Source organism: Mus caroli, unplaced genomic scaffold (assembly GCF_978045245.1).
Source record: "Mus caroli unplaced genomic scaffold, Mus_caroli_1 scaffold_13, whole genome shotgun sequence".
Taxonomy (NCBI): domain Eukaryota; kingdom Metazoa; phylum Chordata; class Mammalia; order Rodentia; family Muridae; genus Mus; species Mus caroli.
Window position 1 is genome coordinate 44,844,680 of NW_028227268.1, and position 18,324 is coordinate 44,863,003.

Genomic DNA, 18,324 nt, shown 5'->3' on the forward strand with positions numbered 1-18,324 from the left:
CAGAAATGAAATAATTTTTTCTTTTCTTTCTTTCTTTTTTTTTTATTAAGACAGGGTTTTGTGGGGCGATTTGCTGTGCACAGACAGCCTGGTGTCCAGTTCAGCAAAGGTCTGGAACCCAGAGACCCGATGGGTAGTGACTTCCACCTGCATGGGACAGACAGCAGGTGTTCGGCCACACCTCCCCTCTTGGGTCCCCAGCTCCTGTCACATAGCTTCAGCCTCCCAGGGCCCCCCTGCGCCCCCCCAGAGGTGTGTGGCCATCAGTCAGATATGGAGGTGGATCACAGCAGAGACGGAGGTGGAGCTGACCGCTGCAGCAGAAGCAGAAGTGACTTCCCCTCCCTGCCTGCACTTGCCAGAAGCTTCACACCAGGCCTGGCCAGAGATCTCCACGGAAAGCCTCTGGTACTTAGGCGCACAGGGTTTCTCTGTGTAGCCCTGGCTATCCTGGAACCTGCTATCAGAAGTCGACCAGGCTGGCCCTGAACTCAGAGCTCCACCTGCCTCTGCCTCTGACTGCTGGGATTAAAGGTATGCACCACCACTGCCTGGCTAGTAAACTTTTAAAAATAGTGATAGAACAGAAAATAGATTGAGTCTAGATCAGAAAGGTCTCGCCGAGTCCAACAGCAGATGTCCTGAGCAGGGGACACCTATAAGAAGGATGCCGTGATCAGAGATGTTCATGTAGAAAGGACAGTCTGGGAAGGCCAGCATTTCCAGGGAGACAGGGGAGCTAGGATGAAGTCAGGACCTGTGAGAGGAGCGGGGTGGAACCCTGACACACCCAAGACTGCACGAATCTTTGAGGCTTCCATGAGTGTATGTCTGCGAGTCAGGGCACGGGTGGAACATGAAGGGACAGATGAGGCAATGCCGTGGGCTCTCCTTCCCCGGGCTTTCGTGCCCTGAAGCCTCCTGAAGACTGAGGTGCTTGCAGAGTCAAGTTGGAAGCGTGAGGCCAGTGCACAAGAGGGAGCATACTGGCTGCCTGAGGAGTTGCCTCTGGAGAGCAAGGTGGCAGGGTAAAGCGGTAAAGAAACTCCTTCTGCAGTTCTTGATTGTTCTTGATAGTTCTTGATTGTAAGAGGCTCACAGATCCATATGTTCCTGGCACCAAAGTAGACTTGCTACCTCAGCCTCCTCCTAGGAAGGATGCTTGCCCAGCCCTAGACAGATTTCTACTTCAGGAATGGAAGCCGAGGCCAAGGGACCCAGGTGCCATCAGCAGGATACCCAAGCACAAAGACTCATTGTCTACTTGGGAGGCCCTGGCATGTTCATTCAGTATGACTGTCTGGCTTCCTGAGACTCAGACACCCAAATCTTTGGCCTTCAACAACAGTGGCTCCTCTCCAATCTGTGCTGCAGCCTGTGCTCTGAGCTGACTTCAGGCTGCCACAGTGTTGTGTCTGTCCTAGCCATGGTTGGCTGGAACTTGATAACCTTGAACAGGAACCAGCCTGCAGTGTCTAGGAAAGATGGGCAGAGGGCTCTGAGTGAATGAGGAGGACTGCAAAGATTCCGGAGACCCAAACCTACCCGCTTCTCATCCACCACGATGTAGTTGCGCCCATGTTTCTTGGTCAGGTGTGGAGCCAGGACGTCAAAGCGCCGGCGGAACTCAGAAAACACCATGTGGTCTGGGTAACCTGGAGAGAGAACCAGAACCAGATGTCAATACCTAGCTTGATTGGGCAGGCGGGGCGGGGAGGAGAGGATGGTGGTGGTTGTGGTTGGGGACAGCGAAGGCCCAGAAAGGACAGACCCTCAGGTCTACAACAGGATATGAAGGCTTTAGCTCAGAGTAAAGCATGGATGTAGCCCCAGGTTTCATTCCCAACATTGTAAATATATGTACACACACACATGCACACGCACACACATATACACACACATATACACACATACACACATGCACACACATGTACACACACACATGCACACGCACACACATATACACACATACACACACATGCACACACATGTACATACACACATGCACACGCACACACATATACACACACATATACACACATACACACACATGCACACACATGTACACACACATGCACACGCACACACATATACACACACATATACACACATACACACACATGCACACACATGTACGCACACACACGCACACGCACACATATACACATACACACACATGCACACACATGTACACACACACATGCACACGCACACACATATACACACACATATACACACATACACACACATGCACACACATGTACACACACACATGCACACGCACACACATATACACACACATACACACATACACACATGCACACACATGTACACACACATGCACACGCACACACATATACACACACATACACACACATACACACACATGCACACACACACATGCACACGCACACACATATACACACATACACACACATGCACACACATGTACACACACATGCACACGCACACACATATACACACACATATACACACATACACACACATGCACACACATGTACACACACATGCACACGCACACACATATACACACACATATACATGCATACACACATGCACACACATGTACACACACATGTACACGCACACACATATACACACATACACACACACATACACACATGCGCACATGCGTGCACACACACATACACATACATATACACACACATATACACACATACACACACATGCACACGCACACACATATACACACACATATACACACACATATACACACATACACACACATGCACACACATGTACACACACACATGCACACGCACACACATATACACACATATACACACATACACACATGTACACACACACATGCACACGCACACACATATACACACATATACACACATACACACACATGCACACACATGTACACACACACATGCACATGCACACACATATACACACACATATACACACATACACACACACATACACACACATTTCTCTCTCTCTCTGCAGAGTCACATGGTTGTAAGGAGTTGGGTCTGGATTCCAGGCTAGCCCCCACATTTTTTCAACTACAATCTGATTTCCTACTGTTTTTTCTTATTAAGGTTGCAAGGCTTTGCTCGGTCTCTATTATCATAGAGTCCTGAACTTGGAAGGGTATAAAGTGCCGTAGAGAGGCCACCCAGACCTCCCAGCCATCCCCAGATCAGCTGCCCTCTGCCATCTTCATTTGAAGGGCTTCCTGAGTGGGGGCTCCCTTCTCTATCATGAGCTAAAGTCACACTCCAGGCCCTTCTTCACCTTTAAACAGGGCCTTGGACCTTATTCCATACAGCAGACACAGAAACCAAAATATGTAGTAAGTGCAGCTTAGTGTGTAAACACTCAGTGAAATGGGACCTCCCTGTCTCTTGTCTCCTGAAGCAGGATTATGGAAGGGCTCCTTCCCTGCCCCACCTTGACCTTAAATTTAAAGCTAAAATGACAAAAACAAGAACCAAAAAAATTCCCTGAAATTCTCTTTCCCTAAAGAGTGTCTGGGCTGGAAGCGAAGTGAAGGGTGAGATGGCTCCTGGCTTAGACCAAGGTCAGGAGAGAGGCTAGCAGGAGTAGATTCCAGTTATGCTGATTTCACCGGGCCCATGGTAGTGGGCCGAAAGGTCCACTCCCCAGGTTACAGAGCCTCGAGCCAGAAAGGGATCCCAGAAGGATCTGCTTCAGCTGTCAGCCTAGGAAACTGAGGCCTGAGGTTGGAGCCACTGGGTTGCCCAAGGTCACCAAGGCTGCTGCTGGAGGCAGCAGTGGTGTCCACACCTGGGCTGCTGACAGCCAGCTGGGGGCTTGCTCTGGCCAGCCAGCTCTGGGAAAGCCTCCAACTGGGAGAGGAGGCTGATGCATGTGCCTGATAATTGGAACAGGAGGCGGGGGCCGCTGAGGGGCCGAGACAAAGTGAGCTATTGATTGTATCTGAATTGCAATTAAATTGATGGGCCAGGATAGCAGGTCTGGATGCCTGGCATCTTAATTAATCATCAGCGCTATCGATAGTGGCTGGGGGCTGGGGGGAGGGGGTGGCCGCTGCCGCTGGCCTCATCGATCTGCTTGTTTGAGTAAAGCACATTGATTTCGGTTCAGAGCGGTAACAATCTGGTTTTGAAATAATAAACACCAACTCCATATCAAGACGTGGGGACAGATCGATGATTTATTTAGAACGGGGTAGGGAGCCTGTTTCCTGGCTCTCACTGCTGAGGAAAAATGAGGGCGCTTGTGGGGATACCTCCAGGGACCTGTCTGTGGGTGGGTGGGGCCCGGCCTGAGCTTCTCGCTGATGGGAGGAAACAAAGAGCAGAAACCTGGCAATTCCTAATTTCTCTGCGAGAGGCCGGACAAGCGAACCTGCCTGGCTGGAACTCAGCTCTGCCACTGGGTGACCCTGGGTGACCCTGGGCATGCTCCTTAGCCTCTCTGAGGCTTGCCTCCTCACTTAGGGATGATAGTGGTCACTGCTTCACGAGGCTGCTGTGAATCACTGTGTGAAAGAGCTGGGATGAGCACCTGACAAGCCATGAACACTTTACGGATGGCAACTGCTGCTGCCATCCTTGTCCCCTCCCCCTGGAGCTGGGTCCATTAGAAGGGTCTTTCTGACCTTTCTTGGGAATTTTATGTACTTCCAAGAGATTTAGCACCCGCTTCCCCTTGGGCAGGTGGAGCTGAAAAGGCACTGAGTCTTCTTATCTGATGCTACGGGCAGAGCTGACCTGCCCACACCAGGGATGATGGGCAAGAGGAACAGAGAGAGCAAATGATAGGGGCATTAGGGCTGGAGTGTACACGCCTGTGTGCATTCGTGTAGTGAGTGTGTGTGTGCGTGTGTGCGTGTGTGTGTGTAGGACTAGAAATGAGCAAGGGAGAGAAGGAAGAGGAGAATCCCACAGTAGAAAGTCATAAAGCAACAGGTTGGGCTGGGAATAGAAGGCCCTTCAGAAGGAAGGGACCTCAAGCCAGTCCCTAGACAGGACAGCAGCAGGGCAGGAAGGGGCCAGCTCTGGGAAAGAGCTCCTGGGCTTGGTTGGGAGGGAAGATGTCTCACCTTGGCGGTACATGCGCATGGCATCAAGCAGGCGGGATCCCCGGAGCTGGGCTCGGAGCAGGGACACATCCAGTTGTAGCAGCCCGGCCTCACAGGGGTCTCCCGGGGGCAGGTCCAGCTCACTGCTGCTGCTGACTCTGCGGGAAGAGGCAGACCGGGGCTCCCCAGGCCAGCCCTCGGCCACAGGAAGGAAGCAGTGCACGAAATGCATTTTGGACCTCTTGATGGTGTCAATGAGGGCATCCTGCCGAAGGGAAAGGGAAAGAGACCCCTTCAGTGCTCTGATGAGAGCAGCTGGTCTGCCACCTGCTAGGACATTGTTAAGCCCAGACATCCCTGCCCTCCTCAGGCCTGGCAGGCCAGGCGCAGCCACCCCACTAGCCATGATCGAGGCCAGTGGATCTGAGTGGGCTCCCATGCCGTTAGTGTGCTGAGTGGCCCACACTGCCAGAGGAAGGGACCTGGGACCTGCTGGACACTTACTACTTGCAGCTTAATCTGTATGCACAGTGACTTCTTCTTGACGGCGGCCATGCCAGTGGTGAAGGTTTTCCTCATGCTGGTTGCCCGGCGCAAGGCCAGCTGGGAGCCACCTTCCAGGCCTGCAATCGAGCCTGAGAGCACCGTGGCACTGCCCGCCCGGCCCAGAAACAGGTTACTGATGATCTTTCTGCAGGAGGCAAGGCCAGAAAAGGAGTTACAACGTGGGGCAGTAGAGGCTGCACTCCATCCCCTACACACACACACACCAATACGGCTGTCGTCAGAGGCTTGAGCTATCTTTACTGGGGCAGTATGTCTCATATCCTACAGAAAAACCAGAGGAGAGACAACCCAAGACAGGCAGAGGCCGTACAAGGGAGAGGGCAGAGGGAGAATGTGCTCCGTCCTCGCTGGTGAGGGGAGATGTTTCCAATGTACAGTTCAGCGTGCCACAATTAGTCCACGTACTGCATCTCTTGGTCAGTACCTCTCTCGTGTAGGGCAGGGATGTGTGTTCTCTTCACTGCTAACTACCTGGCACCTACAAGTCCTGCCTGCAGAGGGAGATGTTAACAATCTATGATGTAAATGAGCGAAAGACAGGGCTTACGTGATTTCTGGGTTTTAACTGCCCTAGTTTGTTTGTTGTTTTGTTTTTTGTTTTGTTTTGTTTTTCAAAACAGGTTTTTTCTGTACAGCCTTGGGAATCCTGGAACTTACTTTGTAGACCAGGCTGAACTCAGACTCACAGAGATCCACCTGCCTCTGCTTCCTGAGTCCTGGGGTTAAACGAAGGTTCCACCACCACCCATGGATTTCTGGGTTTTAAAATAATTTTTTCGTTTCTGAATTTTGTTGAGAGGTCTGCAAAGATAGCTTACCAGCTCAAAGTGCTGACTGCTCTTGCAGAGGACCCATGGCAAGTGGCTCACTTACCACTGTAACTCTCATGCCAGGGCATCTGACGCCCTCTTCTGGCCTCTATGGGCACTGCACACATGTACTCCTCCCCTCCCCTCACATAATATAAAAAATAAAATCTTCTAAAAATGCAGCCCAGGATGACCGTGAACTTCTGGCACCCCTGCTACTAATCTCTGAGCGTTGAGGCTATGGGTGTGTGCTACTGAGTCTGCTGGCTGTGTGTGCTTTCTCTGAAGAGTGAGGGAACCATCCACACTGAAAACTATCGGCACTTCTAACCATGCCTCCCATCTCTATTCCTGTGTCCTCAAGCCCTTGTGACCTTGACTGTTGTCACAGGGGCCAGAGGCTTATCTGCCTTCCTATCGATGGGACTGTGACATATCACCAGAGGAAGGGATCCCAGAGAACAGTTGTAGGGTCAGGATATGAGGTGGCCTTACTTCTGGGAGTCCTGCAGAAGCCGGGGTGCATTCTGGGTGGCTGGGTTCTGCTTGGTGTAATTCAGCCAGCCAGCCACGTTGTACTCCACCCAGTTGGTACCGTGGCTGTGGCCCAGGAGAAAGTGCCGAGGTTTGCTACTGCGCAGAAGAGGACTCTGGCCTGAGGGCACACGAAGCAAAGGTCTGACTGTCAGGACCCAGACGCCGACATACAGGTAGAGAGTCCACCCGGCTTTTCCAAAGCAAAAGGGCTGTCCTCCAGGCACTACCTACCTTTTTTGTCACCCTCCTGGGGGCCATAATAGGAGAAAAGACGGTCAAGGAGGGCCTCCTCTGTTGCACCTGGCACCAGCGCCTCCTCTTCCAGGAGCCACAGTAGCCCTCTTGCCTCATCGGCATGGGCCAGTGAGCGAACCTATGTTCAAGGGAAAAGAGACGGTCTAGCTGTGTGGAGCTGTGCAAAAGGAGCCATCCCCTCCCAACCACACGCTATTAACAGGTGCTTGAATCTGAACGGTGTGGCGCTGGTTGCTCACTGCTGCCACCTTGTGGGTAAGATGGGCATACACGGGATAATAGCTGAGACAGAATTCTAAGAATCCACCATAAAAGACTGATGGGACTTGGGGTCCAAAGGGACCCAAGACTGAAGCTCCTTCTGATGTGCATTCATACTCAGAACTTCTCCTCAATCCTTATCCCCTCAGAAGGCACGGGAGCAAGGTCAGCCCCCATACTGCCCTCACTCCCTGGAGGAGGATTCAGTGCGATGAAGTCTGTAAGTCTGTGCACAGCCAAGTCTCAAAGGAGGCTTTTCTTTGCTTATTTATTTTGAAATAGGGTCTAACTTTGTGGACCAGGGTGGCTTCAAACCCACAGAGATCGATGTGTGTTGGGATTAAAGGCATGTGCCACCACATCCAGCTTCAAAGAAGGCTCTTCATAAATGATGGCTGTCGTTTTAACATTGGTCCCCGTGGGGAGAACCCAGAGAGTGCCCAGATCTCTGCTGGCCACAAACCCAAGGACTAAACCCCCGAGGCAGGTGACTCTTTAGAGGCAGTGGTCAACAGAGGCAGAGTGGGTAAAAGCAGGATGTGACCCTATCTGAAGGGAATGCTGGCCATTCAAGCCGACTACTGTCCTGGAAGAGCCTGCATATAGTGAGTGTTGGCAAATATTCTCATTCTCTCTCATTCTTTCTCTCTCTCTCTCTCCCCTGCCCTCTTCCTCTTTCTCATTCTCTCTCTCTCTCTTTCTCTCTCTCTTCCCCCCACTTCCTCTCTCTCATTCTCTCTCTCCCCATCCCCCCCTCAGGTGTGCACATGTGTGCACATGCATGTAGAGGAGAAGCTAATGCCAGGTATCCTTCTTCTTCAACGTGTCTCCACCTTACATACTGAGACAGGGTTCCTTGCCTTAACTTGTCAATTTGGCTAGTCTAGCTAGCCAGCTTCTTTGGGGATCTCCTGTCTCTGTCTCCTGGGTGAATTCCAATTTTCACAGCAAGAGCTTTGCCAAATGAGCTACTCGCCAGGCCTCTAAGCCTCTGGTTTTTTCTTTTTCTTTTTTTTTTTTTTTAATTTATTTATTATATATAAGTACACTGTAACTGTCTTCAGACACTCCAGAAGAGGGCGCCAGATCTCGTTGTGGATGGTTGTGAGCCACCATGTGGTTGCTGGGATTTGAACTCTGGACCTTTGGAAGAGCAGTCGGGTGCTCTTACCCACTGAGCCATCTCACCAGCCCCTGGTTTTTTCAAGAGAGGCTGGAATTCATTCTACTACGCCATGGAGACCAAGGAAACCAGGCGTGTGGCCACATCTGGCCTAAAGGTGCCCTTCTTGTGCCTCTGTCTCTGGGTATCTCCCTTGTCTTCCTTAGGCAGGAAGAACTGCCCACACCGCATTCTTGCTTGGCTTTTAGGGCCTGGCAGACAAGAAAAATAAGACAATTGATCTCTTTGATCTACTGCCTGTATCTTTTTCCCCATAGAAGGAGTAGGGTATGAGTCCCAGAAGGCCAAGGGCCAGTGGGTGGGGATGGTATTCTAGTAGCTGGAGACGAATAGCAGGAAGGAGTGACGTGGTATGTGGCAATGGAGACCCCTCCCCAGAACCATCAATCAGCAGAGACCTTGGGAGGCTGCCTGATTTACAGCCTGACACACGTCTGCCCCCTGCTGCTCAGGAGATGCCAGGACAACTTCCTCACATCTGAAGATGTCAAAGGCTCTCCAGGGAGGCCACCACAGGAGCCCAGGTGTTAGGAATAGAAACTCTGTCTTCCCTGGAGAGTTTCCTGGCACTCTAAGCATTTCTCCCCACGCCTATGCTAGCCCAGCAGGGACCACAGCGGTCAAACAGGGAGACCAAGAGCTCTGCTGCCCAGCAAAAATAGCACTCTCCCAAAAAAATGTATAGGCTGCAGATTCTGGAATTGGTGACAATCACCAAACGCCAAGTTCTGTTAGGCCAGCCACTGCCCCAGGCAACAAGATATCCAAGATAAAGGATGACAGCTTGTCCCCAAGGCTGTGGAGTGAGAACTCACATACCTGTCTTTGCCACTGTTTCCCTGTTTGAGGGTGCTGCTGCCTCCTCGAAGGCCCTGGGAGACTGCATCTGCCTTCCTCTTGTGACGATGGAGGGAAGGATTATAGCCTCTGGATTTGGAGTCTTACCCCACACCCTCAACCCAGGGTTTGTGGCAAGTACACTGAAGGCTCAGAAAGGCTTAGGACAGGGTCTGAGCCTCAGGCAGCAAGAGAGGAGGGGCAGTTTCTTGTCTGGCTGGGACTCTGCGTTATGGTTCCCCACTCCGCCAGGCAGGAGAATGTGCCACCCTTACAGGCAGACGGGGTGCCTGCAGTGACGCCGTGAATGTTCTATGGGTGTGATCCTTCCTCAGGCCACAGCAGAAGCCCCTGCAGCAGCTCTACCAGAGACCAGTGAGTGGAAAGAGTCTAGACCAGCCTAAGCTTCCCTAACATTCCTACCAGGTGGGAAGCCTGGTCCACAGCAGCCACGGAGTCATCTGCAACTGGCTCCAAGTCATCAAACGCCAGTTCTATGTTATCCTAGGAAAGAAGGCACAACGGTAATGCACAAGGGACCACAGAGTGTACAGGAGTGGGCTGTTCAGCCACAGGAGCAGGCTGGGCAGGGCCTCTAGGGTCAGCAAATGCAATGCCTCATCTCCATGAAGCCCCCCACCCCAAACTATCTCAAAGGACAAACTGCTCATCACCTCCCAAGGTAGTAATACTCAGGATTCTTTGACGGCTAAGATCCTCCCAATCTCTTTTCATACTAAACCGCAGTCATGCTGGGCTGTTATGTGAACCAGTTGATTAGGCAATGCAGAATAAGCCCTCTCTCCATTTCACCCAATCATCCTCAGAACCCACGCAGACAAAGCCACACCCCTCCCTCTGGGGTCTTCTCTTATCCAAGACAAATTTCATTTTCCGCAGGAGGAAGAAATCTCAGATCTCACCCCATCCCGGGGAGCTCTTCAGAGGGTCTCAATAGCTAGCCACACCTAAGACTTAGACTGTAAGAAATATGTTATCTGGGAGAAGAGGCACCCAGGCCCACTGTGAGGCAGAAACTGCACTGTGGCAGTTCACAGACTGAAAAGTGGGTCATGAAGAGCCACCAAGAAGACCTTCCTGGGATTTTGAATATGCCTTCAGCTTCCTAGAGCACAGACGATTCGCAAAGAAAGGACACAGCTAAGGGCCAGGATGGTTCTCCATCCATAAAACAGGGAGGGCAGAAATGAGGGGGGACGGACGTAGAAGTGGGAGACAGTGATGCCCATGTGCAGAGGCCCTGGCCAGGATCCTGGGCCAGAGGAGAGGTAGAGTGGGGCTCTGGCAGGGCCCTGGTGACACTACCTACCTCCTTGTATCTCTCCAACTCCTGGAGGAAGGTGCGCTCGTGGAACAGCCTCTGCAGCCTGTCCTGGGCATAGTTGTGGCACAGCTCCTCGAAGGAGGCTCCACGGGCCGAGCCGCCCCATTCAGGGTTCTGGAAGCCTGGCGTGTCCACGATCATCATGGAACAGAGTGAGTGCTGGCTGGACTTGAGAGCCCTGGGTGGGAAGAGCCTGGGTCAGAGCTGGATGGGACACTACCACACAGTGAGCCCCGCTTCTCTGCCCTGGCACATGGCCGGCCCCTTCCTGTGCCCAGGTACCAAGGGCCCCTGGCTTAGAGGGATAGCCAGTCGTCTGCTGGTGGAGGGCAGCCTTGCCCAAGCCACCACATAAACATCAAACCTACTTTTACTAAAGCAGAAAGTGGGGAGCCTCTGGATTTCACCTGGCACTCACCTGTTTACCAGGGAGATGAGGAGAGTAAAGAGCTCGCTGTAGAGGCCAGACGCCATACCCTCTAAGCACTCCAGAGCACTCAGTTTGGTGCCTAGGGGACCAGAGAAGCAGATGGTGCTTCAGTCCTTGGGGCCACCCGACCTGCCCAGCAATGCTTGCTGCCCACATAGTCCCGGGGCTGTCCCACTGCTCTATTAGACCCGAAGTTTCTAGTATTTCCTAGATGTGTATGTATTGTGTGTGTGTGTCCATCCATATGCACCGTAGGACATCTGTGGGTCTGTAGGACATTAGTTGGCATCCCACCCCCCCAGGATGGCCACAAGTCCCAGGCAAGGCCTTCCAATCCAACTCCTCAGCCAAGGGGCCCCAGGCATGTGTACCCTCTCCCAGGCCGCTCTCCTCGGGGCCCTGACGGAAGGAGGTGGACCGTTGCAGGGTGCCTCCTTTTAGCTGGTGTTTGAAGATAGCCGAGGACAGCTCTTCCAAGCTGCAGCCCAGCAGGTATGCTGCCTTCTGGGCCCATTCGTGGCGGGCAAACTGCTTTCGTCCAGCTGTGGGGTAGGGGGGAAAAAAGATCTAGCATCTTAGGTTCCTCTGAGGACAACTGAAGACCGCGGTGACTCTCGGCACCCTCACCCCATAGGATGGGGGAATTGGCATCTTCCGGAGGCAAAAGACAGCCTTGACATGAGCTTGAGCTTGCTGTGCGAACAGAATCACCAGCAACTGCCAGCTCTCCCAGGGTCCTTAAAGGGTAGAAAGAGCAGATCCTAAAAGAAGCACTAACTCCATGGGCTGCCACTAGAGGGTGCACAATCAGTTTCAAAATCCCTTTACTCCAGCTTGAGTTGGGTGAGGGCAGGGTCAGAGGATGAGGCCCACCCAGCAGGAGCACTGGAGCCACAGCCACAGGTGCCTGTGGGGGTTTTAGCGAAAGAAAGCAACTACACATGTCTTTTCCCTGGATACTTTAAGATCCTTCCCCTCTCCTCTACCCTAAGGGAGACCAGAGACACCTTAATGGCTCAACAGTGGAGAGGCAACAGAGCCGCAGGGGAAAGGGAACAGCCCACACAGACGTATTCGCCTGAGCCAACATGTGTCTAATCACAGCAATTAGGGAAAGCCAACAAGAAACAAGGTTTTTACCTTCAGCAGCTTCTGTAAGGCAAAGGACCAGCATGCAGCATGCAAAGAAAAACAGTGTGTTAGCAAACAGTCATCAACTGAGCCCGCCAGGCCCTCGGGAAGGGACTGCGGGAGGCAGGGGTTTATGAAGATGAGCAGGGAAGAAAACACGATCACATTTGGCTCTGAGATACAAAAAGTGCACAGTCTCAAAGGAATGTGTTTGTGGATGCCATCACACTGACAGAGACCCACAGGGGTCCTACTGTGCATATGGGCACTCAAGCGCATGCGCGAGCACACAATATACACACACACACACACACATACACAGCACATCAACAGTCAGACAGCCTTCCACCTGCAGACACAACTGAGAAGGGTCAGAGGAAACCTGGACCTGAGTCCCCAGAGAACAAGCACTTCTCTACACACCCTCACACCTTCCTGCCCAACAGTCTGAAGGTCACCTCTTTAACCCAAAGCTGGTCTCATAAAGACCACACACCCGGTCACTTGTTCCCGCATGCACCCCACCCACAGCCGCTGATGCTTCCCAGCTCCTGCTAAGCAGCCCTTTCTTGTCTCTAAGAAGACAGTGAGAGCAAGAGCCAGAAGTGCTGTCCAGAGCCAGCATCCCCTTTTGCAAGGCGGGAGGGGAAGGGGGTGAAGAGCTGCTATAATCCTGGCCCTTCTTCCCAGGAAGATTCAGATTGCACCACCCACAAGCATGGATCCATCCCAAGTGCTAAGTCCATCCATCGCCAGGTGCCTGCTGCCCCCTAGTGACCGCCACCCTGACGTGCAGGAGAAAGAGCAGCAACTACCAAACTACCAAAGATGGGGAAACTGGCCTCAGGAAGCCCCAGGTTCTACATGCGAATGAGAAGGAAAATTGACAACGAGGGTAGTGTGGGGCTCTAGGAAGCCCCACAGCTCTCAGGCTCTTCTTCTATCTTTGAATAGAGCTTCTCCTTAGACCAGTTCTCCATGCCATGAGAATGAGCCCAGTGCCCAGAAGCCCAGGGAAGCACCAAGACAGCCAAGCAGGGCCCTACATCCCAAGGTTAGTTACCGTCTTGCTCCTCAAGGGGCTCTATCAGGAAGGGAATGAGAAGGAGAGTCACTTGCCGCTCTGGGGGAGTACCTTCCATCCCTCAACCCTACACCCAAGCCACCTACCCGCTCACTCCTCACTCTGTCTTGAAAGCTAAGGCCAAGAAAGCCTCAGGCCATCATGGACAGAGAGATGTTTCTCTAGCCTGCTCTGTTGTAGAGTTCTGAGACAGCATACAGGTCAAACCATGTGTGGGGGCGGGGGAAGGTTGTCTGGTGACAGCCGAATGTTAAGACTTAACGTGTGGGACAAGAACGAACAACAACACAAATGGGTAGGGGCCTCCAAGGCATTCTGGGTAACAGGACAGGCTGCCCATTACCTTTGGTAGCTCCAGCAGCCCCCAGGTGGTAGATGGAAGCCAGGATGAGCCAGCAGGTCTTCTGTTCCTCGGGGGAGATGGCCAGCACCTTCATGGCCGTCTGGAGCTTACTGAACTGCTGTGCAGCCTTCTGCTTCTCCTCAGGCTGGAGGGCAGAGAACAGCGCTGGCTCTGAACCTCAGGGGGGGCTTCCTTTCCAGTGTCCCCCACACTGTTGCTCCCACTGGGGATGCAGGGCCAGGCTAGAGCCACCCCTGAGGAACCATCTGCCAGTGGAGGCTTCTAACCCCAGAGACACCAACTCAGACCCCAGTGGCGGGCTCTCACCTTGGACAGTGGCACAATTCCAAACACATTGTTCTCTGCCAAGTGGTTCAGGTGGAGCTCTGTCCTAGGGGTACAAATGAGGCATCAGCGTGAGGCTTGGTCCCCAGGCTGAGGCCGTAACCCTCTCAGGGGTGAGAACTAATCATAGCTTTCAGACTGAGTTCTGTCTGCCCATCACCCCAGTCACCCAGCCAGGTCTGCCTCACTTCCTCACTGGATTGGATGCCTCCACAGGACATCCACCTCCCTAGAAGAAAGGGTGTAGTCAGAACCCCAGAGAGGGACAGGGAGCCTTCGTGAAGGACACATTTGTGCCTCTGCTGTATAGGGGGCTGAAGAGGGTGCCTGGAGCCACCTGCTTGGCCTTGAGCAGGGAGCCAGTCTGAAGGCATAAATGGAAGAACATGGTAGGCCAGCTGGAGGTACTGGAGAAGGCCTGGCTTTCAGACCAACTCAGCTTACCACAACTGCGCAACCCTGCCTTCATCCCAGTGACCTTCTTCCCGAGACCTGGAGGCAACTGAACACTGAGGGGCCAGTTGTGTCCCTTTCATACGGCATGACCCCAAGATTTAAGACCAAGTAATTCCTAAATGGCAAGACCTGTGTCTCTATAATCTTGTCATCCCTAGGGCCCTGCTTGGAGCCAGCGCACAACAGGTGATAGCCACAGGCACTGTGGGCCAGAAGCTGGCAAGGCCCACAGTCCTAGTCAGTGGGCTGGAGCCCACAGCCCCATTAGAGCCCCCATCCCATCTCACCTGAGGGTGGCATCCCCACAGGCCAGCAAGTAGTAGAAGACATTGAAAGTAGCCTCACTGGCTGGGCGCCGGGCCACACGCAGCTTCTCCAGGAGCATTGTCTGCGGCACAGCAGAGGTGAGGGAGAAGGGTCACATTCTTCCCACTCATGATCCTCCAAGCCCAGAGAACCAACAGGGCAGCCTATTCCCAGGGGCTCAACCACCTTCCACTTCACTAAGATCAGCAAAGGCAGAAAATGGAGCCAGGCAAAAGAAGAAAGTACTCCTGGTGGAGATGGGCTCCACCATGCCCAGTGCCCCAGAGTCAGCCTTTCCAGGGTGATGGACACTTATGACAGAGACTTCATTTAGCAGATGGCAAGATGGCTTAGCAGACAAAAAAGCTTGCCACCAAGCCTACCAACCTGGATTTAATCCCTAGGACCCACATGATGGAAGAAAATAACCAACTCCAGCAAGTTGCCCTCTGACCTCCATGCTGTGGCATGCTGGTGTATGTACACACACATATGTACACACAAATAAGTGAATAGACATAATTTTTTTCTTTTTTTGGTTTTTTGAGACAGGGTTTCTCTTTATAGCCTTGGCTGTCCTGGAACTCACTTTGTAAACTAGCTGGCCTCGAACTCAGAGATCCACCTGCCTCTGCCTCCCTAGTGCTGGGATTAAAGGCGTGCGCCACCACGCCCGGCTTGACATAATTTTTTAAAAAGAACTTTCATTCAGTGTGAAGAGAAGATCACTGTGCCTGGGCCTGACTTTATTATCAAGTGTGCAGCACTAGCCTGACAGAAGTCCTAAGTGCCTGGGTCTCAGAAAATGGGCAGAGCAGGGGGGGGGGGGTTTCCCAGCAATACAGTGGAGAGGAGGAAAGGAAATGGGCAGGAGACCTGGAGGGCAGAATGGGGACAGCCCTGGCCAACCCTGCCTGTGCTGTCATAGGATCCATTTCATCAGGCAGAATCCTGGAGAGGGTGACCCAGGGGTCCATCTTTGCTCTCTAGGCCTGGGCAATGCCCCTTACCTGGATGGAGGCTGAAGCCACCTGGCCAGCTTGGTCAAAGTCCAGGGAGAGGATCTGGGAGAAGCGGGTGGCACTGCCATTCATGATGGTGGGGCTGTTCCCAAAGGCTTCCAGGAGGGTGGACAGAGCCTGCCACTTCTCCACTGCAGAGCACAGAGCCAGAGAACATCAGGAAACCCAGGGGGAAAGAGGCGGCACCTCAGCGGTCTTCTGTCCCCACACCCCTGCCCCGGCCTGTTTTCCTTGCTGCCTGCCTCACCTGAGAACACCTTGGTCCCACTGGTACCCGCGATGGTAGCCAGATACTGCACCAAATGCTGAAAGCTGGTAGTCTTGCCACTGCCACTGCTACCCAGAAGGACAATGGACTGGTCCTGACGACTCATCAACATCGCCCTATACGCAGTCTGGGCTACAGCGTAGATGTGGGGTGCCATGTCCTCCCGCCGACACCCCTTGAACATGTGCATCACCTAGAACAGGAGAGGCATGGGGGGAGGGAGAGGCTCTCAGAGCTGTGTCCATCTGCTCTTACCTCTAGGACTTGCATGTTTCTGTAATGTCACTCTAGAGATGCCCAGGTATTTGGAGGGCCAGGCCATGCATGGAAATGCAGATATTTGTCAACTCTACTAAAGACTGCAGGATAGCCCTCTGTCCCCGCCCTTGGACTCTTCTGTCAAGGTCAACTATGAATTCAGTGGATACCAAAGAGGAAGGGTAGAGAACCGGAAAGGTAGGATGAGGCAGGTGGATGGGTCCATAGGAGGCACACCTTCTCTGAATACACAGCAGGAGCCCCTCGGGTGCTAAGGACAAGCAGGCTGGGGCCAGCATAGGTGTGTAGCAGGCTAGCCCCATAGCGCTGGCGCAGTGTATGCAGGACGCTAGACTCATTGAGGTATACCAGTGAGGTCAGATCTTCTAGACGATCACATGAAGGAGCATTAGCCTGGGAAGACAGACAATGAAGACACAGGTCCCAACTCCATCACAGGGGACAGGCCTGCCCTGCCTCTGTCCTCCCTTGACAGATGCTCCTTCCAACCTTCTCTATATCATCTTCATCCACATCCAGGATGGCTCCGTCATGGTCCAGCTTCACACGCGCCTTCCCCTCAGGTAGGCTGAGCTCCTCAGACTTGAGCTGGCTGGCTGCAGGACAGGGTTAGTTGGACCTGGGTCTGGGCAGCTCTACTACTCTCCTTAGGCTTCTCATCCTGTTTCCTTGCCCACTGGCTCACCAGCCTCTCCTTGCTCACTACCAGGCCTTACCAGGAGCAGAGGCATTTCCTCATGCCAGTTCTGACTCAAGTCTCACCATCTATAACCAATGTTCAGACTCACCTAAGGAGAATCCATCTCTATGGACCAGCCACACCTTCTCTGTCTCATACCAGGCCTCTTCAGCAGCAATCTGCTCTTCCGTCTTGGCCTATTGGAGGGAAGGGGGGGGACAAACAGACATTGCTTTAAAAGATCAGAGACAAGGACAGAAGAAAAGATGAGGAGACTAAGGAGGAAAGGGCTTCGAGTTGAGCCTCTGGGCAAGTGGAAAAATTAGGCAGGAGACACAGGACACGGGCCACGGGCGTGTGAGAGGTTAGCAAAGGAGGGTAGGAAGCCAGGAGCACGGAGGACAAAGACAGTGAGATTAGGGTTGTAACTTTGAGGGTTCAGACACACAGGAATCATTGTGGTCAGGAGAGACATGGCCCCAGGAAAGCGAGTCACCAGGCTCCACCTCTAGCTGCCCCTTTTCTTCCTCCCTGGGAGCCAGTGAGATCTGCATCCTGACTCGAGCCCTGAACGCTGGGGCCACAGTCACAGGTTCTTTCGTGCCAAAAGAAAGGGCTCTTCCCCTAAGATGGGAGAAGCCATTTCCTGTATCCTAGAACTCTGCATGATGGAATGATAAGAGGCCCTGCGCTCTAGCCTGAAGATGCTCTATGTGGCAAGGGCACAGTGCCCTTCTCCTCCAAGTCACAGTCCACAGAGGCCCCTTTGTTGACTTGGAAGATTGTAGTTGCACAAGCCTAGTGGGCATATTAGTGTCACATGAGGGCACAGGGCAGCAGGGGCATGGGACAGAGCTGACGGGTGCACAGAAGTGGGTGTGAAAGGGCTGGGAGATCAGAGGTCACCAATCAAAACAGGCATTCATAAGCACTGTCAGAGTGTGGGGCTCTCAGATCCGACACCATCCAATAAGAACACTTGAACTAGGAAACAGTGGCACCAGAGGAACTGGGACCAAAATGGGGACCTAGATACCATGGTTATCAGGCTCCTCGGCTGCAAAATGTCAGCAATGTCATGGCACCTTGAGGGAGGCTGGCCACCTAGACACAGACCAGCCC

General features: G+C 52.9%; 1 protein-coding gene across 11 annotated transcripts in view; it reads right to left on the minus strand.

Moving 5' to 3' along the window:
- Window positions 1-18,324, minus strand: part of Myo18a (myosin XVIIIA) — a 106,370-nt gene that overhangs the window by 31,366 nt on the left and 56,680 nt on the right. For all 11 annotated transcript variants that reach the window (XM_085829803.1, XM_085829802.1, XM_085829801.1 and 8 more), the window contains 17 exons: window positions 17,312-17,399; window positions 17,013-17,119; window positions 16,740-16,916; window positions 16,224-16,437; window positions 15,965-16,107; window positions 14,936-15,036; window positions 14,175-14,238; window positions 13,848-13,992; window positions 11,661-11,831; window positions 11,278-11,368; window positions 10,845-11,037; window positions 9,938-10,018; window positions 7,210-7,351; window positions 6,937-7,096; window positions 5,570-5,756; window positions 5,087-5,330; window positions 1,546-1,655 (listed from right to left, as the gene is read on the minus strand). In XM_085829803.1, coding sequence (XP_085685929.1) covers window positions 1,546-1,655; window positions 5,087-5,330; window positions 5,570-5,756; window positions 6,937-7,096; window positions 7,210-7,351; window positions 9,938-10,018; window positions 10,845-11,037; window positions 11,278-11,368; window positions 11,661-11,831; window positions 13,848-13,992; window positions 14,175-14,238; window positions 14,936-15,036; window positions 15,965-16,107; window positions 16,224-16,437; window positions 16,740-16,916; window positions 17,013-17,119; window positions 17,312-17,399 — 2,418 coding nt within the window. The remainder of the gene's footprint in view (window positions 1-1,545; window positions 1,656-5,086; window positions 5,331-5,569; window positions 5,757-6,936; window positions 7,097-7,209; window positions 7,352-9,937; window positions 10,019-10,844; window positions 11,038-11,277; window positions 11,369-11,660; window positions 11,832-13,847; window positions 13,993-14,174; window positions 14,239-14,935; window positions 15,037-15,964; window positions 16,108-16,223; window positions 16,438-16,739; window positions 16,917-17,012; window positions 17,120-17,311; window positions 17,400-18,324) is intronic.